At 34.4% G+C, this 26555-nt stretch overlaps 1 protein-coding gene across 6 annotated transcripts in view; it reads right to left on the bottom strand.

Moving 5' to 3' along the window:
* The window catches only part of PCLO (piccolo presynaptic cytomatrix protein), a 353058-nt gene that overhangs the window by 187757 nt on the left and 138746 nt on the right, over positions 1 to 26555 (bottom strand). For all 6 annotated transcript variants that reach the window (XM_036010675.1, XM_036010676.1, XM_036010678.1 and 3 more), the window contains exons 4-5: positions 15534 to 16628; positions 149 to 5234 (exon numbers count right to left, since the gene is read on the bottom strand). In XM_036010675.1, the coding sequence (XP_035866568.1) occupies positions 149 to 5234; positions 15534 to 16628 (6181 nt within the window). The remainder of the gene's footprint in view (positions 1 to 148; positions 5235 to 15533; positions 16629 to 26555) is intronic.

Raw genomic sequence — 26555 nt, 5'->3', positions numbered from 1 at the left:
GTGCACATGTACTTCAAAATATGTTGCCAAAATATCCAAAGAAAGACAAAAAGTAACAAAATGGAAAAGGGACCACATTTTCATCCTGATATGAGATGAGGAACACCATGATATTTCAGGGAAAGGTCTGATGCCACATCATACTGACCTGCAGAACTTCTCCCTGAAGTTAGATCTACTGCTGCATCAGTTTCTCCTGAATAATCAAAAGCATTCTTACTTTTATAGAAAAAATGTCCAGCTTCTGCTAAGTTAGTGTCAGACATGGAAGGCTTCATTCCCCCAATCCCTCTGTAACCATATGGCCCTGATCGATCATACTGATAGTGGTCATCCCTATAACCAAAACGATCCTCAGGAAGAGTAGTTGCAGGCTGCTGTGCTGTGCAGCTCCTTCCAAAAGGTAACTTGTAAACCATATCACAGCACACAGCTCTTCTCCCTGCAGTCAGATCAACAGGTTTTTCATCATCTTCTATTATTTTGGTCACCACACCTGAAGTAGATTCATCCATTGTTACTACAGTTCTATGAGACTTTGTTGTACTGAGATCCACTACCTCTCCATCAGCGATTCCCCGGGACATGGTGCTGTCACTCCATCCATTTGTGACACCAATAGGAGGCATAGTAACGGGCTTTGTAGTAGCCAGTGCCATTGCATGTGCTGAAGTACCTAAAGATAAATTTATTGGTGCTTCCTGCCTAACTGTAGGAAAGGACTGGCCACCTGGTATCCTGTATGGGAGCTCAGCATGCTTTGATGTAGTAAGCTGAAGTGGTGGTGTTGTTGCATGTCCTACACCCACAAAGCCCTCTGTGCCTGTGGTGTAACTTGCACCAACTGTGCACGTGACAGCAGTCACTGCCTCAGTGACCAGGGATATTGGAGTCACTACTGATGAAGTTGCACTGAGATTTATAATAGAGGGTTGGACAGTACTGATTTGTCTCCCATAGGCTTCATTTGTTGCAGTCTGCCTTTTCAAATCCATTGTAGAAGCAGAAAGATCCATACACTTTTCAGTTACTTTAATTTCCACTTTTGGTACTGTACGCAAATCGATGGCATCACTGATAAGTTGCAACTTTCCGTTTTCTTTACGCTGATGCTTTTGTAAGTTTAGGTTGTCTAAAGCAAGAGGCTCTGGAGGAATTGTTATAGACACACTGCCGAGACCAACAGTAGGGACTGTACTTCTGGCTGCTGAAACCTCAGCCTTAGAAACTTCAGTTTTAAGAAGCTGTGTAACTGAACTTGGAGCTGCTTGACATGAGGACAGTGTTGTGATAGGAATGGCAGAAAATGTCTCCAAACCTCCTGAGATATACAGACCCTGTTCTGACGAATGTGAAATTTCTGCAGCCTTCACAGAAGGAACTACAGAAAATACTGGTTCAATGGCAATCAGATCTTTGGAGGGTGATCCCAGTGGCCAACTAGTAATTGTTTGACTAGCTGAAGTATCTGTTGGAGTCCCGGGTTCAGATGGCAATGTGATAACCACATAAGTTTCCATGAGAGATTTGGAAAATCTTGGTGAGGACTTGTTAGAGTGAGGGGAAAGTGGGGAGGTAGGAGAAGGCAACTTATACTCTGCTGTAGTGACTAAATTTAATGTCATATTTGAAGTTGAAGATAGACCTGTTGGTTTGGGGTGTGTATCTGTTGGTTTTTGTGTAGTTACTGGAAGCTGAGGAACTGCTGGTTTAGGAGCAATGGGAGGTTTGCTTGGCTCAGGTCTATGTGTAAATACAAGTCCAGATGGAATTGAAGATGGCTTAGGAGGAACAGGTGGAGGTGCAGTGGTACATATTTTTGTTACTGGAAACCCACTACTCCTTGGAACAGCTGTGGTCTCTATAGTAGTAACATTGTCAACTAGAGGTATAGCTGTCATAGTTAGAGTCACTGGAGCTGTAACTGTTACCTTTTTTTTAGGATGAATAGGGGGTTTAGGTGAGGTTGGTGGAGGAAGGGGTGGGGGAGGAGGAGGAGGTGGAGGTGGAGGAGGAGGTGGTGGGGGCGGAGGAGGGGGAGGAGGTTGAGCTGATGTGTCCAAAGAAGAACTGCGTAAGAATACACGTGTACTAGTAGGAAGAGAGAAAACAGAAGGACTGCCAGATGGAAACTGAGATTCAGGCTTTGCTTTACCAAATACTTCTCCAGATATAAGGCATGCAGTTGAGATTTCCTCCTTCATTGGAAGAACTTTTCTAGAAGGTGGTTGATCAAACACAGCTTCAGATAAGCTAAGTTCTGTTAGTTCAACCTCTGACTCCTTCCTTTTATCTCTGTAAGCTTCCAAAACTTCCAGAATAATTCCATTCCCAGTTTCCTTCTTGGCTTTTTTCACTGGGTCTTTTTCAGGTATAGGCAAGTCAGTAGAAATGGTATCAGCAAGTAGTCCCCTGGGTTTAGTTTCTTCAGATTCTAAGACAGAAGGTGGCATATCAGATAAGGAAATCTCAATATGATCAGCACTAGTTCTACCATCTGGTGTGGTAGTCTGATCTAAAGATATATTTATTTCTTCTGGATAGTCTATAATGCTGCCTGGAAAATATGTTGATGAAGAAATCTCAGAATCTTCAAACTTAGTTACTATGTCTACTGGCTCTGTATAAACTGTGGTTATGCTATCAAGGGTGGTAATGGGTGAGGAGCTATCTGTGGTACAAACTGAAGAAACAGATGATGTGAGGGAAGGTGTGTCAGAGGGTGGAAAAGTTGTAGCACTTTCTGAAGGCTCAGAGTATGTCAAAATAAATGATTCATGGGCAATTATCTCTTGAATTTCTCTTGTATAATCAGTTACATATTCATCTTCAATTTCCTCTGTTGAAAAATGTTGGGTTATTTTAACATCTGGAATAGAGAGTGTTGCACTGCTAGTTGAATCTGTAAGAGATGCTCCCGAAAGAATACTTGATGTCAAAGATGCATCGGGCAACCTATCAAAGTCCATAATAGATTCTGTCAGGTCATCCCTGATGGGGGGCTGAGGCTCACTGGATTCAGGTGTTAACTGCATCTGTTGCCTCTTCATGAGTTCTTCATAGGCAGCGTCAGCATCTAGTAATTTTTTTTCTTCACTGGTTGAAGTTACCATACTACCCAGATCCACTATCTCATGGCTTTCTGGGATAATATAAGAGCTTGAAACAATGTCTTCTTGAGGCACAACAGAGTGTAAGCTTTCTAATTCATAAAACTCTTTCTGGAGGTCTGTAATTTTCTGCATAGGATCATCATAAATCTGTTCTGGAAGTCTTATTTTTTGCTCTCTCCCTCTCTGCTGCATAAACCCATTTTCATCTTCTTGCCTTGTTAGCAGGCTGCCATCAACTGAACTAGTGAATGTGTCCTCTACTAAAGATTCATAAATGTAATCTTCTATTAGCATCCCACCATACAAAGGCTCCTTTTCAAATATTTCATCTCGTTCATTTGCAGCTGGAAAAGCTTTATATTTGTGGGTTTTATGCATCATTTCTTCATATATCTCCTCAGCACTTTTTAATACCTTTTGGCCACCATCTTTCTGCGTAATAGAATGCTCATCTGTTGGTGAGTATAAAGACACAGCTGTGGGCAATTTATAAACTTTTTGCACTTCTATGATTTTTTCTGGGCTTATTTCAAAACCTTCTGGATCTGACTCTATGCTAGGTGAATATTCAGAACAAGAAGATCGATGAAGCTCCTCCATTTCCGCAGCCTGACGCAATTCTTCTGTTGGAGATGCATCTTCAATGGGAGAGAGATTACTGGGGGGTGTCTTTGGTCTTTCCCTCCTTCTCTGAGCCCGAAGCTCATCTTTGTCTTTTTTTGATTTTTTACTAGAACTCTTTCTTTGTTGCTGTTCTAATTCCCGCTGCTTTTCTTGCTCCTTCAATAATTCCTCTTCCTCTCTCAATTCTTCTTCCTCTGAAGAATCTTCAATAGTGGGTAAAAGAGGACCATGTGATCTGTGCCGAGCTTTGCGTTGCTGTTTGCTCTCTCCTTTTTTGTGACTTGGGCTACTGTCACTGTCCTCATCAAGTGATGACACTGATGTAGGGGATGTGCCTGGAGTGAAGCTGGAAGCATGAAGACTCGAAGATCCTTCCCCTCTTGACCTATCTTCTGGTGAGTCTGTCAGGCTTTCCATTTCTAATTCTGGCTCTTCATCAAAATACAATACTGTTTTTTTCTGGGATGACTCTGTAGAGTATTTATCTGCTATCGTGCTGTTGAGTTCAATTGTTTTAAATCGACGTAGCCCTCCTCCGCCAGCAACTACAAGTTCTTCACTCTCCTGACTTTTAGTTTCTCTGTATTTAATTTCAGGACTTTCATCAAATGTCTCATCATCTTCATCATGCCATGAATGGCGTCTCCCTGCATCATCATCAAAGCTTGTGCTACTTTTTCGAGTCAGTCGCTTGTGTTTCCCTGATGTTACTTTCCCTTTCCCCTTTGTTTCTTCCTTCTTTTGGCTCTCAATAGCACTACTGATCTCTTTGAGCTGGTCCCTAATGAACTCATCGTCTTCAGAACCTGAAGCATCTTCATCAGCACTCATTTCTATGATTTGTTTGCGAATAAAGTCCTCCTCTTCACCTGATCCTTGACTATCTTCCTGTTTGTACTCATCACTGCTTGATGAACCAATACTAGTTCTCCGTTTTCTTTGTGGAACAGGTGAGTTTTCACTTTCACTACTGTCTTCAACTGAATCATAAGGCTGTCTTCTTGTAGCTATGTCATCAAAAAACTCAGACTTTTCTTTGTGGTCCTTTCTGGAAGCAGAATCTTTTTGGCCATCTTTCATAAATTCATCTTTTTCTTCTCGACTCTCTTTGAGCTTCTCTTCTGAAATTATAGTTTCTAGTGTTTCAGTTAAACTCTGAGTTTTATGCTCATCCTTAGGTGGTTCAGGAGAAACCACTTGAGGTTGTGTTTTCTTTCCTGACTTGTCTTCAACAAGTGTACTTGCCTGGGCTTCCAAAATGGAGAGGACAGTACTTTCTAACTTAGCCAAATCTGAGGAGCTGGAGAGGCTGCTTTCTTGTAAAAAAGAGTCCTTCTTGAGTCCCTTGAGCAAATCCTTTTCATCACTTGGAATAAGACTTGGAATTTCACCAAGTGAACCTGATATGCCATCAGAAGAATATCCTGTGTCACTCAGACCTTGTGGGCTTTTGGGCTGTTGAGAACTTGATGTGTCTGATTTGTCATCTTCCTTTTCCTATCAGGGAGGAAGAAATACAGGAAAACTTAACGTGATTAAACTAATAAAATGGCCTCTCCATCACTCACAAATAACTATTATGAACAGGGAAAAATATAGAAAAATGTATTCAACTGTATGCCAGTATTGTTTTAAATAAATCTTTGGGCAGAAAAGAAAAAGAAAGTAGTTAATACATATTGATTAAGGTTAGTTTTCATTTAATATTAATTTAATGTCAATTCACAATAATATTTTGTTCATTAATATTCTATCTGTTTATATTTCAATACCATTTTCCTTCAAAAACATGATTTTATTTAACAGTATATTTATTTTGAAATGGAATTCAAATTATCAAAGAAAAAAATTAATGATAAGTTTCCACTGATATAATTAATACTTCTGGATTATGAGGCCAGGCAAAGAAAGAATCAGAGGATGGGCTTTTACCTGGCTACAAGTATTATGGGATGTTGGAAAATTAACTAAAGTGAGCATATATCATTATGGGGCCATAATGATATTTGCCTCACCTACCACCAAGGAACTTTTTTTTCCTGAGAGAGATTCAAACAAGGCACTGCTTTTTAAAAACATTTTTAAAATGCCTTTAAAAACTACACTTACTTGATATTGAGGTTAATACTATAATGTTGTATTACTTGAATAGAATGCTTAGAACTGTAAACTGTGAAAAAGTAATACAATAATTGGCCTGACACATGACTTTAGTAAAAGAGAAATAGCTATTATTTTTGTAGAGTTGTTAATCACATTTATCATCAGCATCCTACCCCAAGATATTTAACAACTATCACTTACAAACATCTTCCTACTTCAAAAATACTTGGATTTTTACCTTCAAAGAATTTTGAAGTCAGCTCCCTTCAATTAGAACAACCACCAACTTTGTGAATGGAAACATGGGCTTTCTGGGGAGCTAAGACAGACAGTAGGCAAATCAGAGGCTTGACTGACTGCTTTCCTATGATATGGTCATGATGACAATTTGATTCAGAATCAGAGGCCTTAAATAAAAATGTTAAACATAAAGACTTTTTTGTATAAGTCCAAATTTTAAAAACCTATGAGCAAATGAAAACCCAGCTGATCCAGTTAGTTTCCATGTTTGAAGGAAAACATCAAAAAACCCCACACCCCTTTGAAAGGAAGAGGTCAAAGAGCTGTACAAGGACATGTTTATTCAATGCTGGTCTATGAGGTCACTCAATTCCAAGTCTGTGTCTTGAATTAACCATTTCAATATTTTTATTGGGTGTGCAGGCATGTGCTCCCCCAACCTATCTACAGATGAAATGAACAGATGTCAGGTAGGATAACAAACAACAAACATGCAAAAACATATCTCTTCTTTCCTGCTTTCCTTCCTTTTCTCTTACACCTTTTCCACCTCCTTCCCTGCATCCTCCTTCTTTTACCTACAGAGTTCGTCAATATAGAAGTGGTTGGCTTGCTATTCATTTTACAATCATTTGCATCTCTTTATGTCTTTATTACGAACGGTCAGAGATGTAACTTGACACACCATAGAGTAAAATGCTTTAGCTGAATTTACAACATAACTCAATTTTAAAAAGGCAGTCTGATATATTTTTCACAACTTACTCCAAAAAGCAATGCCTACCCTTTGGTTTACCAAGAATTAAATTTCCCTGGACCATTTCAAATGCCTTTGTAGGAAAAGGTTACTTAATTACAGTTTTACAACTATAGTAGTAGGGCTAATGAGCACCCAAAAACTCTGCGTCCTTTCTTTTAAGAGCTTCACATTGAAGAAGTAAGCACAGGCAAAGCATTCTTTTAATAAAATCTTTTTGGATGATCACAGTGGAGGGAAATTTCCATTTCCTCACATTCCACACAATACCAGAACACACTTTTGAATCTAGTATGCTTTCTATGTCTTTCCTTGTCTTCTTTCCCAAGTTTCACTAAATCACAGTAAACAACATAAGCACAGGGGTGGAGTACCTAAGCTTCTTGTGAATAAAAGGTCAAGAAAATGATCTTTCATAATCAAAGTTTGGTGGATTCATTTGTACTCTTTATTTTGTGTCTGCATATATTATAAAACATAACAATGTAACAAAACTATACATATATAGAAGAAATGCTATCGCTGTTATATACAACAATTCGTTGAGTATAATAAAATATAAATTATAATTTTATTCAATAGATTCTGAATGTTCTAATGACATTCTACAAAAAATAAGTTTAGGACCAGACATATATAATATGACAAAGGAAATTAAGATGCATTAGACAGAAGACTAACACACATAAATAACAAAATACCTACCCTACAATCCCTTTTATGAGGCTCCTGTGTTCATGCTTTCCTTCTTTCTCCAATAATATGTTTTACCCCCTTTTCCCTCCTGCCTCTGTCTTCTTGGTCTCTTTCCCCCATACTCCTACAGGATTCAATCATAATTTACCTATGATGATGCTGTGATGATCCGCCCCCCCAGCCCACTAAGAACTCTTCTTCTCCTTATTATAAAGTGGCAAGATCTGGGAAGATTTTGTTCTGCAGATTTATGGGTCTAAGATAAATGTTAGAATTGGCTAATAAGAAAATCAAGTGAGGTGACCAAAGGCCATTTGGTTGAACTGTTCAGAAGGAACATTTGGTAATGTTATTGTACCATAATATAATGAAAAAAATCATGTCAATTTTTATCATACTAAAGTGGCATAGGTATAAAGTCCCCTGACAAAGGTCAGTGACCTGCTTCTTCATTACAATATTAACTTGTTAATCATCAGATCATTTGCCTCTTTGATTGAAGGTACCCACACATTCATCTTTTCACCTGCTGCTAAAATTTAAACACAAAGTTTTTCTTTGTATACAGAGATCAGCACATTGAGGTACTCATCTGTCCATCCATTTATCCTTTCTGTGGCTATCCACTCTCCTTCGTGACATACCTGGTGCTAGTACTAGTGCAATTTGTACTGATATAGGTTAAGCAGCCTATAGAGATTTAACATCTCAAAACCTTGCTTTGTAAATAACATATCTTAAAAAAGGAATGATTTGATCACACATGAAAGAGTACATGGAACTAAGAAGGCTGTAAAACACAGCTTGTAATCTGGGTCTGATTTTCTCTAATTATTCAAACTTCACACAGATGACTGAAGTATTGTAACTCTAGAAAAATACGATCAAAGGATTTATGTGAGGAAAGAATAACTGGGGTTATTTTCTCCCAAATGTCTTTAGAACTAAAAGACTGAGACTTTTCTCTCAGTTGCTTCAAAAAATATGTAGCTGTATACTCATTTTTGAGAAGAATATCAAGCAATTTACTAACCTATTAATATCTAATGAAGTAAATAGATTCAAATGGTTCTTTCTAAGTGACATACATATACAATACACATACATATGTGTATAAATGTTACTGAATTTTCTTATTTTGTATTATTTTCTTCATTTAGTCAGGTGTTTAATTATCCATTTTATTTTTTACAAAATACATCTAGAATAACCTCTGAAATTATTACATAAGAATAAAATTCTAGTATCTATACTCTGCATGAGAATTTTGTTTGTCATCTTAGGTAGAAGCAGTGAGTGGGAACAACCATAATTTAAACACATGTTTTTTAAAAAGAAAGCAATGTTATTTTTGCCAGCTCCCCCAAGGAACACATTTTCCTATGTTTTTCTAAGTATATTTTCCATTACACTTATTATACTGACTTTTGTTTATTATTATGTACCGTGCATTTCCCATACATAAAATTACGGCTACTTGAAGCATGCCTAGTTTGTGTATATGAAACAATAACAAAATTTCCAGAGGCCAAAATTCATATTCTTTTACTTTTCAGTATAAAGCAAAGAGTAGAGAATTATTTTTCCTTCCAATATTCTACTGCAGAAAGTCAGTGAATTGAGATCCATTTGAAACTCACTGCGTGGTGTCTCATCTTGAGACATCTGCTGTAGTGACGAATACACCAAGACACCTCTGCATTGCCAAACTTAGTTCTGCTGTTTTCCCCAATGAAACTTTTAGACTTCCATGTTGAAGTCTAAATGGAAATCAAAATTATCTGTATATTATTGGGGTTAAGAACTGGATTCCCCCCTGGCTGGCGTAGCTCAGTGGATTGAGCACGATCTGCGAACCAAAGTGCCGCAGGTTCGATTCTCAGTCAGGGCACATGCCTAGGTTGCAGGCCACAGCCCCCAGCAACCGCACATTGATGTTTCTCTCTCTCTTTCTCTTTCTTCCTTCCCTCTCTAAAAATAAATAAATAAAATCTTAAAAAAAAAAGAACTGGATTCCTGATTAATATAGTATTATACAAAGAAAGGGTGTGATATTAAGTTTTTTGTTAATTTCTCCCATCATTTATTTTAATGAGCCAAAGTAAAACAAATGAAGAATATTTAATCATTTATAGAATGTTTGGGTCAAGATACCTTACTAGTTAGAGTGTTCCAAACACTGTGAACATGATTAAGTCCATAAAATTCATTGAGTCTGGAGAGAAAACTCAGTCCTACCTACAGGGGAATCTTTTTCACTACAGAAAACATTATTTTTCATCCTTTCTGATTATGATGCCATTATATATAGTGGTTATACATAACTTGAATGTTAACCCCTGAGTCATTTTAATTAGAAATAAAAGTTTATGCTAAAGGATGTTCAAATTTTGGTTTTTATTCAGAAAGCTATCGTGTTTCTATGTAGTGTTTCAAATGTATTCTGTTGAGTATAAAAGTAAAAAGAGAGAATTCTGTAGTAGCATGTAATTTTAAAGTATTAAGCTACAAAGTAAAGAATATACCTATCACATTATTTATTATAATCAGAATAAACTTTAATTCCATTTGACATACACATTTGAAAGACAGAAATGAATGGAAAGAAAATGGTGTGGCAACAAAGAAATGCAAATAATATACCATATTAATATGACAAAGTGACAAATAAATGAGTAAGTAAAATAACTAATATATAAACAATGTAAAAGTTACACAAAGTGTTTGGGATTATAGTGGGAGTTGCCAAGTGATATGAATAATAATAATTATGAAAAGGCAGTATGTTAAAAGTGTCACAGGAAAAAAGCATTGTATATAGTGTTTAAAAATCTCAGCCTTCATAATTACATCTGAACTATAATCTTATCTTTGCTGTTTCTCATATATGTGAACTTGAGCACAGAAAGTTGGTTTCTCCCTTTTTAAAATAGGTTTGATAAAATTTACCTTATTATTAGTTACATGGATTAAATGATAGAAAAAGTACTTGACATCGTGCCTCTAATATAGGAAAAAGTAAATTAAGAGTGTTATTTTGATTTGCAAGGGAAACTAATTTAAAACTTATCAGAATAGGGAGTTCAGCAGCAAAAATGACTGCCACTAAGGATGTCAGTGGTCCAGTGGTCCAGGTAGGATTTTTCTCATGGGTTTAATGTAAGAGTGCAGCATCAGTGTACAGAGAAAAAATGAGATCAAGTTCAAAAGAGAGAGAGCACAAACTACATTCAAGAATTACACAAAGGCCTATTTGGGCTTTCCATTTCTCACTAATGTGGAATATTAGGATGCTTGAAAGTTATATTGGAGGCATACTTTAGGAGATCAAGAAAGCCAAGCTAACCTATTAAGTCAGGAGTCTTGACTGTGCGTGCAGAAGCCCAGGCAAATATACCAAATTATGTAATGGGACTGTAAGAAGAAAACATTAACATTGTTGCTGTATTTTCAATCTAAAATTATATCTTACTACCATTTAATAAAAAGATTGGCACCACTATCATTTATTTCTCATGTCATTTGGTCGCCTGGTCTGTGAGAATCCTGGGAAATAGTGGAAGTTATGCTGTGAGGAAAAGGTAGAGTGAGGCAGTTGTTTCATTTGTTCACCTCTACACTGAGGCTTATTGTTCAGTTGGGCAGATTTGTGCCTCATATTACCCAGTTTCAATTAAACCAACTTTCCTCTATTAGGTAAGTGGTAGACAAAATATTCCTTAAAAAGATTTTCCTGAAAAAATCATGTGATAAAGATAATACTAATAATGTAAGAAACATAGAAACACATGAATAAGAAGCTTACACTCCATATTGTTGTAAGCTTTTCATCAGCAATTGTACAAGGTAAAAGCAACAATGACCAAGTTAAGTAAGATCTGACACAAGTTGGCCAAAAATGTTTGAAATTATCAGAAAAACTATTTGATATCTGTATTATATCTATTATCACTAATAACACATTGCCTAAACACATATGCTTTATAAAATAAAGCTATAATATAATGCTTTTGCATTATAGCAAGTGATATTATGACACTATCACAAATTTATATTATTTTCACCAAAAGAACATTCTGGTACTTTATAAATTTTCAATAAATTAAGTAACAAGGACATAATCTTCATTTGAGTTTTCTTATTTAATAGTATTTTAAAATGTCACATGTTCTGGGTAAACTTTTTTCTATCATGGGAGAATGGCTAAAGTAATATGTAAAAAACAATACAACAAATCAAACTGCATGTATGTGTTTGTTAGCAAATATTGTTAGAAAAAGCAAAGATATAACTGTGGAACGCTTGGAGAAAAATTACTAGAACAAAGTAAAAAACAAAAGGTTACATAATAATAAAAGCAAAGTGTAGATATATCTAATATGCTCAGTTTATAATGTTCAACAATCTACCTCAGTAATAAAATCCTTCAAGACTTAACATTTGTGAGACATTAAGGAATAATGTACCAATGAAGATAGCCTCAATATTGACGGATTGGTTTAATAAAGGTATACACACACACACACACATATACATACACATATATATATTTAATGAAAAACTACATATTAAACACTGAGGAGCAGCTTTTCTGATTGGAATTGTTTTTTTTTTTTTTAAGTAAGTTTATAGAGACAGCAGTACATAAGAGATTCATTTACTCAGATCTGCTACAAGTAAGCCATAATTGCATAGAACGACTCAAGATTTTACAGATATAGTGTATGCTCAATACTAATGAGACCTCTATATTTCTTTTTTTTTTTAATTTATTTTTAGAGAGGGAAGGGAGGGAGATAGAGAGAGAGAGAGAAACATCAATGTGTGGTTGCTGGGGGTCAGGGCCTGCAACCCAGGCATGTGCCCTGACTGGGAATCGAACCTGCGACACTTTGGTTCGCAGCCTGTGCTCAATCCACTGAGCTACACCAGCCAGGGCGAGACATTTATATTTCAAAAAATATCTTTAATATTTTGTAATGATAGAGACTAACTATGAATATATTTTAACTACAGGTTTATTGATTATATCACAAGAAATTAACTTGAAGAGTTATAATTGTGAAGATTTAATTATTTTTAAACACAAGTAGAAGAATCCCAAAGTTGCTCAACTTTTTAGTGATGACAACCGGTTTTCAGTAATATACTACTTATTAGATATTTAGGAAAAAATTAAACCCTGGTTATTAGCAATGTGCTACATTTTAGGTATTAAGGAAAAATAAATAGCTGTTTCTTTAAAAATGCTCCTTTGAAGACAGATATTTGGAAATTATATGATTATGCTATATAAAATGAAATGTCATTTTTTAAAGATTTTATTTATTTATTTTTAGAGAGGGAAGGGAAGGAGAGAGAGAGAGAAACATCAATGTGCGGTTGCTGGGGGTCATGGCCTGCAACCCTGGCATGTGCCCTGGCTGGGAATCGAACCTGCGACATTTTGGTTCACAGCTCGCGCTCAATCCACTGAGCTACGCCAGCCAGGGCCTGAAATGTCATTTTTAAAACTGTCGTACCTACTCTTTTAATAAACTTTAAAGAAAATATTTTATTCTCTTTATAAATCTTCCACATAAAGAACTTCAGTGGGTTTTAAAGCCTTTTGTTTAAAAATATTTAAAACCATCTCATTTTCTGATGATTGGTATTAGAAGATTAACATTTATTTGTTGAATTTCCACAATTAAGAAAAAAATTTGTTTTCTATTTTAAACTTAGAAAACAGCAAGATTGAGCAATATGATCTTTGATCTACTTCACTCATTTCTGCTATATGCTTGTGGGTTACCTTTTTTTGTTATGAAGGTCATTAAAACTGAATGTCAAATACAAAAATCAGCTCAATCTAGAAGTTTCATTTCAATTAATCCCAATCAAAAAATTTCAGACTTAAAATTTCTAAAATATTGAAGTGCAGTCAATCTATGCTCTCTATAAAACATTATCATAAATCATATCTTAATATGGTCAAATATACCTACATTTAAATAAATACAATGATAAATAAATCACATGTAAATAAAATGATAATTTTTATTGATTTCACTGATTTTTATTTTTGTCAATATTTTATATTATAAATAATGTATTAGTAACTTAATACATACACTTAATTTGGAAATAAATATATACATATTGAAGTTGTAAAATAAAAAAAGTATGATAGAAAATGACATAAAATGATAAAAGCGCAAATTAATATAAAAAGCAGTACTTTAACAAAATATTAGGACACACTGTTTAGGTTATATTTAACAAGCAATAGATAATCACTATAAGTATTTGAGTTAAACTGTCTGGACCATGGGAAATAATTATCTGGCAGCTATGCACTGGAGAAGGGGGAAACAGAAGGCAAGGTGACCAGTAATAGGATTACTCAAATTATTGGTGAAAGGTTATGCAGGCCATAAGTGGGATAGTGTCCTTAGGCATAGGAGCTAAGGAACAGCACTGTATATACTGGATGTGGAGAGCAAAAAGTGTGTAAGAAGAAACCTCAGATTACTCAGACTGGAAAATCAGACATTGTGGGAATGATGGTGCCATTATAGGAAATAGAAAAGTCAGAAGCAGAACCTGGTCCTACAGATAGTGGGCAATATTCTAACATGCTGAGTTCTAGTTTACAGTGAGGCTTTGAAGTGGAATGATTTATTGAGTATTTGAAAATGCTGGTCTGATAATTAAAAGGGCCAAGGTACACAACTGGATTTAGGAATTGTTCATATGACTCCTCTAAGAGAAAAGGAGACAGAACTCAAAGAAAAATCTCACCTTATGGAGACTGGGAAAGTAAAAGCAATAGCCATAATCAAAGAACTCATAATGAGATTATCAGAAAGAGAGAAGACAATGAAGGAAGGGTCATGAAAGCCAAGGATGGTTTCACAAAGGGAAAAACGGTAAAAAGCATTGAGGTCTGAAAAATAGTTAGCTATGGGTAGGTGGTGCTACTGCTGCTGCTAGTGGTAGTGATTAGATCCAGTCATTGACATAGAGAAAACATATCTGGGCATCTGCTTTCTCTGACTCTGATAAATTTATTTATATAACAAAAGAAGATCAAAATTTATTTAATGAGGTATGCATCATATACTAGAGGTAGGTTAGTAAGTATATGTTAAAAAATGCAAACCACAATGAAAAACAACTAAACAGAGTGTGGATGGATTATCCATTCTAATATTAACTTTAAATACTAATAAATCATTTCATTTTCCTGCAAGCCACTGTTATATCTGTGAATTAAAATTATTCAACCAGATATATTTTAAGAGCTCTTGTAATCTGAAAAATCAAAGTTCTTCTAAAATGAGTTTATTGCTTGTGTAAATATTGGAAAAGGTGGCGGACTCTTAAAAGTTTCTACTAAAGAAGAAGAAAATACATATTACTGCAGATTATGCTTAGATTATAAACAACCCTACAATACTAAACACAACAAACTTTTGAACAGAATGCACTAATTAAAATCTTACTGAATTCAGTAAAAATACTGAAAAAAATGACGTCTTAAGCTTTTCCACATTTTTTTACAATCACTGTTATATAACATTATGGCTAAACATAACTTAAAAGGCTTTTAAATGAGAAAAAAACTTGTTGACTCATTTAACCAAGTAGATAAGTGAATGGAAACTTAAAAACACACATTACTTCATTTTAAAGGAGGGTACTGATTTTATGTTCATAGTGGAGAGAAAAAGAGTAACTTAAAAAGGAAACTTCATCACACTATAGAATTTGGATAAATTATTTGATAGACATAAAAGCTAGAAAAATAATTTTATATCTATGCTTTATTAAATTAGATTAAGCTCTCTAAAAAACCAGAGCTCTTCATTTTAGCAAACAACTATTACACTTTTATGAAAACACCATTAATTGGAGGATTTTACTTATATAATTAACATTAAGCACTCTGTGTACTTAGATATAAATTAGTATATTATATACCTAAGACTGTGCAAAGTTAGGAAAACATAACTTACTGTTTTTTCTTTCCCAGGTTCCACCGGATCAGGCTTTGTTGTGCCAACTGCCTGTGGCTGATCTTTTATTTTTTTAGTTTTCCCATCATCTTCCTCAGGCAGAGTCTGAAACATTCCAGATGCTAAGTCCTCCCTCTCCATCTGTGATGGTTTCTTTTCCTGGGTTGCCTGTGGAGCCATTCTGCCTTCAAGTGTTTCTTCAATGATTTGTACTTGAGTTTTAAGTAACTCATGTTTCTGTTCCTCCTCTAGAGCTAATGTTTTTGCTCCTGGGGGAAACTTTTTTTCTTCAGGGGTTGGCATTTGGTCTTTAGGAGCTGGCTTTTTTATTTCAAGAGGTGGCTTTTTTTCTTCAGGAGGTGGCTTTTTTTCTTCAGGAGGTGGCCTTTTCTCTTCAGGAGGTGGCTTTTTGTCTTCAAGAGGTGGTCTTTTTTCTTCAAGAGGTGGCTTTTTTTCTTCAGGAGGTGGCCTTTTTTCTTCAGGAGGTGGCTTTTTTTCTTCAAGAGGTGGCTTTTTTTCTTCAGAAGGTGGCCTTTTTTCTCCAAGGGGTGGCTTTTTGTCTCCAGGAGGTGGCCTTTTTTCCTCAGGAGGTGGTCTTTTTTCTTCAAGAGGTGGCTTTTTTTCTTCAGAAGGTGGCCTTTTTTCTCCAAGGGGTGGCTTTTTGTCTGTAGGAGGTGGCCTTTTTTCCTCAGGAGGTGGTCGTTTTTCTTCAGTGGTTGGCTTTTTTTCTTCAGAAAGTGGCTTTTTTTCTTCAGAGATTGCCTTTTTTTCTTGAGGGGCTAAAGCTTTGACTTTTTCTTGTTTACTCTCATCTTGTTTTTGTTCTGTGGTTACCTTAGGGGACATTTTTTCAATGGAAGGTGCTTCTTTTACTTTTTCTGGAACGATTTTTTCACCTTTTGTTTTTACTTCTTGTTCCTTCTTTTTAACCTTTACTTGACCAGGTATTGCTGTTTTCTGAGGTGATTGTTCTGTAGAGACAGGCATAGGAGAGGTTTTTGGTCCTGATGGTATAGGAGGCATTTTGTCTATGTCTCCAAGCTGTCCTGATATTGCTCTCTGGGTCTGGCAATTTAAACAAAGCCATTCTTGAATCTGCAAACAAAATAGTATTGAACAGATTAATTATATTATAATGCAGTTTGTTTTGCGGCATTTACCAAGGTTAAAATTTGGCAATATCTAGTTCTTTGTTGTATATGGAGAAGAGGGATCACTGGTCTCTAAATCAATGAAAAAGTGATTTTCAAAGGAGATTGCAAAAGACTATTTGAAATAAAAAAATATGAGAAATCCTTAAAGATGAATAATTCACTTTCTTCACTGTAAAAAAAAGAAAACAAGTCTTTAACATTACAAATAGACCCAGATAAATACCCTTTCTTTTCTTTCTTGTGTGTGTGTGTGTGTGTGTGTGTGTGTGAGAAAAATCTCCATTTGCTCCAAATATAACTTAACTTTTTAAGCTTGGTATCTTCGAAATTAGTATATCTATCATACATTTATTCAAAAACTATTAAATTTTATAGTAATTTTCATTTAATCAAAAGGTTTTTGTTTTTAGGATTTAGCCTATGAATCACCTATTTCCTGACTTGGGTCAAATATAGCTCTCTACTACAGCAGAATTTTACAAGGTACATTAAGAGTTTTCAAGAATCAGGCATAATTCTCTACCTGCTTTTAGATTAAAATAAAACTTGATTTTTAAAAACATTCACACTTCCCCTGGCTGGCATAGCTCAGTGGGTTGAGCGCAGGCTGCGAACCAAAGTGTCACAGGTTTGATTCCCAGTCAGTGCACATGCCTGGGTTACAGGCCACAGCCCCCAGCAACCGCACATTGATGTTTCTCTCTCTCTCTCTCTTTCTCCCTCCCTTCCCTCTCTAAAAATAAAGAAATAAAATCTTTTAAAAAATATTCACACTTCCCATTCAATTGAGCAAGAAGCATTCACAGGTTCAAATTGTTTGATACCTTTATCTCCAGAGTTTTCTGAATTGCTGACTAAAACCATCCAATCTATCTCTGCTCCTCAGTGTAATTCATGGGCTACCTGTGCCGAATGATGCCCTTAGACAATCAAATTCCTGGGAATTACACCAAAACTATTTTAGCAGAATCCCTGTCTAGAAGAAGGAAGATACGCCTTTTCAATAAACTGTTGATTAATTCTGTTGCAAACTAAGGACTTAAAACTACTCTCTGATAACATGTACAAATAATCACATAAAAGACAGATTATGTTAGACTAATAAAATTCCCGTACCGATATATGTTGTGCTTTTTCTTACATTATATTTGTTATAAAGTAAAAAAGTAAAGGCTAAAATTTCAGCTTCTAATCGTTATTATTTAATGAGTACTTATTCTGTAAAGTATGCAGTTGGAGAGTCATGCAAAACAGAAATGCATCAATATGTTGCACTGTCTTCTGTGAAGTTCAATTTCAAACTGCTTTTCACACTAGATCACTTTTCAGTTGCATAACTTAAATTACCCAGAGGCAAAAATCACTTACTGTTCTAAAATATCAGACATGTTTCATTTCTTACTACAGCTTCCAATTGCTTTAAAGACATAAAAGTGTTGCTTAATAATAACTGTTGAAATCTGTAAGATATTATAATTCTTATTTACTGATCTAAAATGGACAAAATTCAATTATTTAACTTCAGTAAAATGCTGTCTATAAAACATTAGTATGTATGATAAATTAATTTGCTTTTTGTGTTTATGATCATCTAGTACCAATTCCCTTCTTAATTTGCTTCTTAAGTAGCTCTGAAGTGAATTGTGGACTTTTTATGTATAACTTTATATAAAAGTCTTGGGAAAGAAACTGTTTTGATCCCTTACAGCAAATACTAAAAGCTCCAGTCCTTGTGTGGAATTGTTCCTGTAGGAGATGCTTCTATATTACCTACAGAAAATCAATCTTAATCTGTGCTGTGGTTCTAAAAACCATTACTTGGTTGAGCCACATTTCGGAAATCTTCATTCAGAGCCTGATTTTTTTTAAACAAACATGGACACAAATAGCTGAATTACTATGCAGTTTTGTTCAATTGATTCAAAAACCAAATTCAGGTATGTGCTATGCACTTCCATCCAAGGCATATTCTAATGTGAATTACAAAATTTTTAGTATACCAGAAATACAGGTTTAATTACACTGGAAATCTTTGTCAATTATAAAAACGTGATTATTTTATCTGAGTTTTGGAGACAAATTATTCTTACAAAGTTTTCATTTCCTGCTACTTATAGAATATGATACCATGATGGTACACAGCTCAATGGTACACAGTTAAAAGGTAAATGTGTTGAAGCAATAAACATAGTGACTATTTCAATATAGTATATTCATTATTTTCATACATTTGAAGTTTAAATAGGAGGATAAAAGGGATAATCTATTTAATCTATTATGTCAAATAAAACATCTCATCCCACGATTTAAAAATAATGCTTGGTAAACATACAAGCAATGATAACCCACACACTACTAAGGTCTCAAGGCAAAGAGAAGGCAATAGTGCAAATCTAAGAGTAAAGGATATTATTCTTAGAGTTTCAATGGCTAGTTCAAATTCATGTTTTGCTTAAAATCTGTAGTATATTCAGTTAAACCTAATATACTTAATCATTTCTATTTTGTAATAGTTTTAAAGTGATGTTGCTTCACTTGCTTGGTTGCATGACTGAATTGCATTCTGAAAAAGATTACAAGGCAAAGGCCTAATTCTCATGACTTTGTACTTTGTCACCAAAATTAATTTGGAAACTGATGTTACCATTATGTCAAATAATTATGACAGCATAATTCACTTATGTACCCATTCTGTATATCTATATTCTATTTATATCTATGGTGTACATATATCATTTTAAAAGTATGTCTGTAAGTTTTATTCCACCAAGGAACTCACATAACATAGAAGAAATATGATGTGGGTAAAAAGCAGCTTAATATACATTAAAAAAATAAGGAAAATGAAAAGGATGTGATGGATATAACAGGACTGTCTGATGAATTAATTTAGAACATAAAAAATTTCATAAATTCCTGGCTGGAGTAGCTCAGTGGATTGAGCACAGGCTGCAAAACAAAGCATCGCAGGTTGGATTCCCAGTCAGGGCACATGCCTGGGTTGCAGGCCACAGCCCCCAGCAATGGCACAGTGATGTTCTCTCTCTCTCTCTATCTATCTCCCTCCCTTCCCTCTCTAAAAATAAATAAGTAAAATCTAAAAAAAAAGAAATTTCATAAATTCTAAGTCCCAAAGGGGTATTTTTTCACCAATTAGAAATGCTGAATGGGTGGTATCATCTATGTGTCTCTTCTTTCTGCAGCCCTAGAACCAAAATCAGGATGCCAACACATTCAGTAGAAAATGTTATAATGTCAGTAAGAAATTGAAAAGGGGGAGACTATAGTCACACCAAAAACTGTATATTTCTCTAAACATGTAAATTTAAATTTTGCTTATTAAGAGAGAGGGTAGATAAAGAAAGAGGCTAAAGTAAAATCAAAAGCAGAAATGAGAAAAGCATCATGAATCAACATGAGTAAAAATAAAATTTCATTTTGGACCATATATATAGTCACTGTCATTATCACATCATCATTAAATACAAATACAATGACTACAATTATCTGCTTTACAAAAGTAATTTGGGAAATGCTGTATAAATACATAAGACAATGTAAAAATCTGTGCTTCACAATTTTGCATTTTTAACCAAAAGTAATCCCAAAGATCTGTACCAAGATAGTCAGGAATTTAATTAGAAAGTATTATAAATAGTAGGTCCAAAAAATTATATCTGCTCATCTAGTTACTTAATAGCCACAAGATTAAATACTCATGTTACTAGTCCAGTTGTAATCTGAAGATAAATTTATCAAGATTCCTTAAATTATATAAGAATTAAATGCATAATGTATCATTGCCATATGACTTTAACTAGCTGAAAAGATTTTATCAGAGATAGCATTAACCTCTTATGTAACAGTTGCAATTGTTAAATACATCACTATTTTGTATTTTGCCTTATAGTTAAATATCAAATAAGTTAGTTTCCTCTTTGAAATATTATAAAAGACAGGCATACAATAAAAAAGAATACATATTATAGATAATATAAGGTATTATGTATAATTTATATATAGTGAGTACATTTTTATTATACTGCTTAATACATAAAATTACAAAATACAAATGCTTATATAGGCTTTTTAACATACTAGTAATCATTATGTATGCTCTTAGACCATTTCCATTTGTTTTTGTGTCTTTAATATTTTATTTTCAGTATACTCATATAACTTATCTCCTAATAATATAAAACATAATAAAATGTGTATTTCACCTGTATTATTAAATGTATTAAATAAACTCAGAACACTCTATATTACACAACACATTTTTATTCAGTGTTTTGATATTAATAAAGAAGTAACTCCACTTTGATCATAATACCCTAGAACATACTCGTTTGTCAGCTAGTACATGTTAGCAAAATACATTTACTTTAACATCAAATGATGAGGGCTTGTTCAAAACAAAATAACGCTCCAAAAATCCATTAATCTTAAGAGATGAGTGGGAAATGAAGGCAATAAAAACCCAGAAAAAGGATGCTGCTGTGCTACTCAGCATTTTTCCATCAATAAGCAATTTGCTTTATAAAACATTTCAGCTGTAACTATAGCAACAATGCCATTAAGGAAAATCTCAGAACTTCTGGCCTGCCTCTTTATTTTCCCAAGTATCTTTTCAGAAGAAGGATAATAAGACCTGCAGCAGGTTGAAAGTTTGCCATTAGACTTAAAATTAGGGAAGTGATGGCTGCAAAACTTACCCTAGCATACGTATTTGTACCTAAAAAATTTAATAACATTTTAACATGAAATTTCACTGAAGACAAACTGAACTGATTTGGAAGTTTATGTAATTTCCATCAGCAGAGGTATTCAAGCAGAGACTTGGTGGTCCCTGCTCAGAAGTCTGTAAGGGAATAATACCATTGAGTTTGCTATTTATTATCAAGCTTTTGAGTCAACAATCAAATTTTTACACAGATTTTTGTTTTTCTGTTTATTTGCTTATAATTCAGAATGTTACTTTTAAGCTGAGAAATAATTACACTGATACTCTTTTTAGAAATCATTATTCAACTTATTTGACTCGTCCAAAAATTGGGGAGCAGTGTTACCCACAACTTGTTACTTGTATCAGTGTCACCTAGAGTCTCGGTGTGAGGGGTATTTTCTTTATTGTAGGCCCACATACTCTTACAATTCAATTTGCACCCTGAAAATCATCTTGTTTGCTTATGCAATAGCTAACGTGTTTCCTTTTGTCATCTGTGAAAAGAAAAAGGATTGAATTCACAGTTGATGCACTCTTTTTTCAGATTACACAATCAGTTGTTTAGACTACACAATCATGTATTAGAAATCCGTGATCAGTCATAAGACTGCACTTTGCAAATGTATACAATAACATATTAGTAATACTGCTATTCTTACTCTGTGCCTCTTTAAAATGAATGGGATGTGTATCAGGTCCTTTGCTTATTATGCTCTTTTTGACTAGAATATAGAGCTCCCTTAGTATTTTTGTACCTTATACAATCACTGAAACAAAATTAACTCATATCCAAAATACATAATTGAATAATTGGGATTCATCCTCATTCAATTCATATGCAGTTATAAGAATTATATCAGAATGTATTAGGGCACAGTTATTCATATGAAAACTACAATAAAAAGGCATTTTAAATATTAATTTTCAAGGAATTACTAAAGGTGAAGGGTAGGAATTGTAACAGTGGGGATGCAATCCACCCCACCTTTTGGCATTGTGTCTGTAAGTGCTGACTCTGACTAACATGTAGCTATAGATGAAGAGCATGTTTGTTTAAGAATCCTAGGAACTAACTTCAAAAGATACAGACTCCAACCTCCAGGCATCCCAGCTCTGGAAGATATGCTGACCTTCATCCATAAAACCAGAATGACAAAAACCAGGATGACACACATCAGGGCATCACTTGACCAATATTTAGGTTCTTATCAGAATGGACTGTGCTGGTCTGCATGCAGAGAACCTTTCATGTCCCTCCCTTTGATCTCTTTGTTCTGCTTCCCCACTCCCTCCTTATAAAAACCTCTGCCTGCACTGAGATGCTAAGATGGGCTTTGAAACAGAGTCCCCCATCTTCTCAAGTGACTGGTACTTGAATAAACCGCTTTCCTTTCATGAGCACCTATCTCCAAAGTACTGGCTTTTGAAGCAGTAGGCAACTGGACCTGCATTTGGTTGTAGAATCAATAAAAAAATCTGATAAAATATTGGATAGTGTTGGCAGCTTATACTGAGGTTATCACTCCTACGTCTAAGTTTATCAGCAGTTTTGTCCCTCTTCATCTGTTATGTGTATGAGTATTTCTGTAAGATCCTCACACCCTTACCTATCCACGTGAAGTCTCTCTTTCATTTAGTTGAATCTTTAAATGTAAATTTCTATATAATGTAAACTACACTAACAGAATTTTCCATAATAAAAACATGCTAACTGAAATCATGTATATTACACCAAGGTTTAAAGCTGTATTGGGATTAGAATGGCATCCTCCTAGTTCACATTCTTTTTCAGTCTATTCTTCTTTGGCTAAATCAATATAATTTTTCTAGCCACTTTCTTATCACAGTTCATATGTATTTTCCTAAACAAAAAAAGTAACCTTAGAGTGTTTGATGTTTTAATTACGTTATATAAATAACTTTTAAATACATACATGATTTAATTCAAATACCTCTAAATTATTGTGTTAACCTTATCAGAATTTGAAGAAAATCAGAGGCTTTGTTTCTTTTTAGAAATATGTATATACAAATAAATATACATTTATATTTATGCAAAAATATATATTGATTTGCATGGATAAGAACTAAATAGGGTTATTTCCATAATATATTTCTTCCTTTTCTCTCTCTCTCTCTCTCTCTCTCTCCCCTACCCTCTCTAAATAGCAGGTAGCAGAAGAGATTTAGGTCCTACAGTGACTAAGTAATCTACTTAATTTGGGCTCAATCAGAAAGAAGCAATAGGATAACTGAAAACCCACCAGTAAGTATAAAGGATAACTTCTACTCCAAGGACAAAGCTATTTTGCACTAGTAACCAATGATGCACTAAACTTATGGTTCATCACACATATTTAATGTGTTGACTTTAGCTAACTTGGCTCTAGCAAAATCACAAGGTTCATGGGGAAGGCTTATTTGTGGATTCATGGTATTTCTATTTGTGATTAATTCAAGTATACTACATTTTAGGCTGATATTTATATGTTATAAATCTAGCATAAAAATATATAATTTATGTTATATGAATATCAAATTCAATTTTTATATAATCAGTTCTCGTGAGTTTTCTCTTATGTAGTTAATTTATTATATTCCTGTTACAAGAGGTATGTATTGATTTTGCATGTGTTAATAATTACATCAAAGCTGGAAAAAATCTTTTAAGTCTAATGTAGTCACTAGTTAGTACTACAGGTAATGTGTGAATTTTAAAACAAGATTTATTTTGAAAATTTTAATGCACTTTATCACAGAGAGATTTTATATCTGTCAAGATTACAAAGCTATAGGAATTTGGAAGATATTTAAGGCATGCTGAATAAAATTTATAAAACATTTTATAGGATAAATGAAATAAATAAATGAAATCATAACCCTAGTAAGTCTAGTTATTATCTTTCACTTTACATAGTTACAAACTTTTTTTCTGGAAATGAGAACATTTAAGATCTCTTTAGCAACTTTAAAATATGTAATATATTATTAAGTACAGTCACCAAGCTGTAAGAAGTGGCGTGGTAGAATGTGCCATCTTTGAAAGAATCTGATGAAAAAAATGTCACCTGAAAAAATCAACACTGATTTTGATTGTGCACAGTGCACTTGGGTGAAAAATGGCCATTCTATAACACAGAATGGCCATTTTTAAAAGATAGCTGATTTCCATTTAGTATATAACTTCCTCCCTAGGCCACTTCCATTTGAAGAGAACAAGTTGTCCCTAAAGGAATGACACTGCACTGCAGAGGTTACAAGCTCCCACGATGACTAAGGTGGCAACAGAAGACCGAATGAGGAAACTGGCATTGCCATGAAAAGCTGTTCTAATTTATAAGGAACCTAGTAATTCAAAAGTAGAAGAGGAACGGCTTCTGGGAGCCTGTGAATAAGCTTATTTCATTTAATTCTCATAACAATCCTAGAAGAGTATTTCTATACTTGTGTTTCTTACACAGAGGAAATTAAAAAGTAATATATCCTGCTCAATAGCTAAAGCTATTAAGTGGCAGATCGCAAAGATGAGACCATAAATTTAGACCTTAAAGATATGAACAGCATTAAACCAGACTTAGAGGTGGTATTTTAGAGAAATGACATACAAAATATGAAAGCAAAGGGCGAATTCTTGGAAAACAGCTCAATTTTGACAAGAACAAAAACCAGAAAAGCATACTAAACAGGAGCATTCTTGAAATTGGGAGGAAAACCAGTAGTTATTGGTAAATTCAGAGAAGAAATATGAGAATTTCAAGAAAGCGACAGGCAACACTGCCAAATATTGCACTAAAGTTAAATAACACATATCTCAAAAAGGTTGGCAGACATGTCTCTTTTTTAGAATTGAACTAAGTACTCTATTTATATACTTCCTTCTCAATTATTTCATTGCTTCTCTCGTCTTTGCAATAATTGTACTTTTTCTCAAGTGACCTGCCTAACAGACTATAAAGGATTTTCTACTTGTGATAAATACGTACACATACCTAAAAATTACTTATGATGTATATTACATTACTTCATCTTTATGTGATAAGTATAAACTTTAAACACATTAAAAAGAAACTCTAGAATTAAATTAACGTTCCATGTTAGAATATTGCTTCAAACAATGATCAGTTTTAAAGTAGAAATTTATTTGCAAGTGCCATTTTTAATCAAATCATTAGATTTTTGTGAACACAGTTACTGTAGAATGAGGGTCAATATTTTTTTTCCTTTCTTCTTTCCCAGTTTTTAAAATGGAATAAACTGATTAAGATGTACCTAAACTATGACAATGTTCTGTATGCTTTTTATGTTAATGCATATATTAAAACTACTGTAAAAACCTTTATTCCTAGAGAAGGTGAGATGCCACACTATTTAATTCATTCTATTAGTTATCATTCCACATGTTTCACCAGACATTGTTTGGGTTCTGTTAATACAAAGATTAAACACATACTTGTTTATTATGAGTCCAAGGTACAGCAGGAAAGAAATAAGATATAAAGTGTAACTATCCTTATCATTAGTCAGCAGAAAGTGCTCTGGTAGCACAATTAAGACACAACCCCTGTAGAGGAGGCGACAATGAGAGTTAGGGAAGGCTTTTTAGAGGAAGTGACAACTGAGTTGAAACAGGAAGAACCAGTGTTAGTTAGCCAGACAGAGAAGAGCATGCTAGGCTGGGCGACAAGTTTGACAGTGCATTTATTATGACCAGAAGGAAAATGGGTATGACAGAAGAGTACTGAACGAGTACTGACAGAAAGTGGATACATTTCTCCACTTTCATAAATCATCTTATACCCATATTATATGTGTCCTAGAATATATCCTTTACTTTAAGGACCAAACAAAAAAAATATTTTGCCTTTCAGGTATTAAAGCTTTATTCATTTTTAATTTTTTAAAGATTGTATTTATTTATGTTTAGACAGAGGAAAAGGGAGGGAGAAAGAGAGGGAGAGAAACATCAATGTGTGGTTACCTGCTGTGTGCCCCCTACTGGGAACCTGGCCCACAACCCAGGCATGCACCCTGACCTGGAATCAAACTGGCACCCTTTTGGTTTGCAGGCTGGCACTCAATCCACTGAGTCACACCAGCCAGGGATAACACGTTATTAATTTTTATAAGAAAAGCAAAAACATA

This window comes from Phyllostomus discolor, chromosome 10 (assembly GCF_004126475.2).
Source record: "Phyllostomus discolor isolate MPI-MPIP mPhyDis1 chromosome 10, mPhyDis1.pri.v3, whole genome shotgun sequence".
In the NCBI taxonomy this organism is placed as follows: Eukaryota; Metazoa; Chordata; class Mammalia; order Chiroptera; family Phyllostomidae; genus Phyllostomus; species Phyllostomus discolor.
The sequence above is the reverse complement of the archived record's forward strand: the minus strand, read 5'-3'. Positions and strand labels throughout refer to the sequence as shown.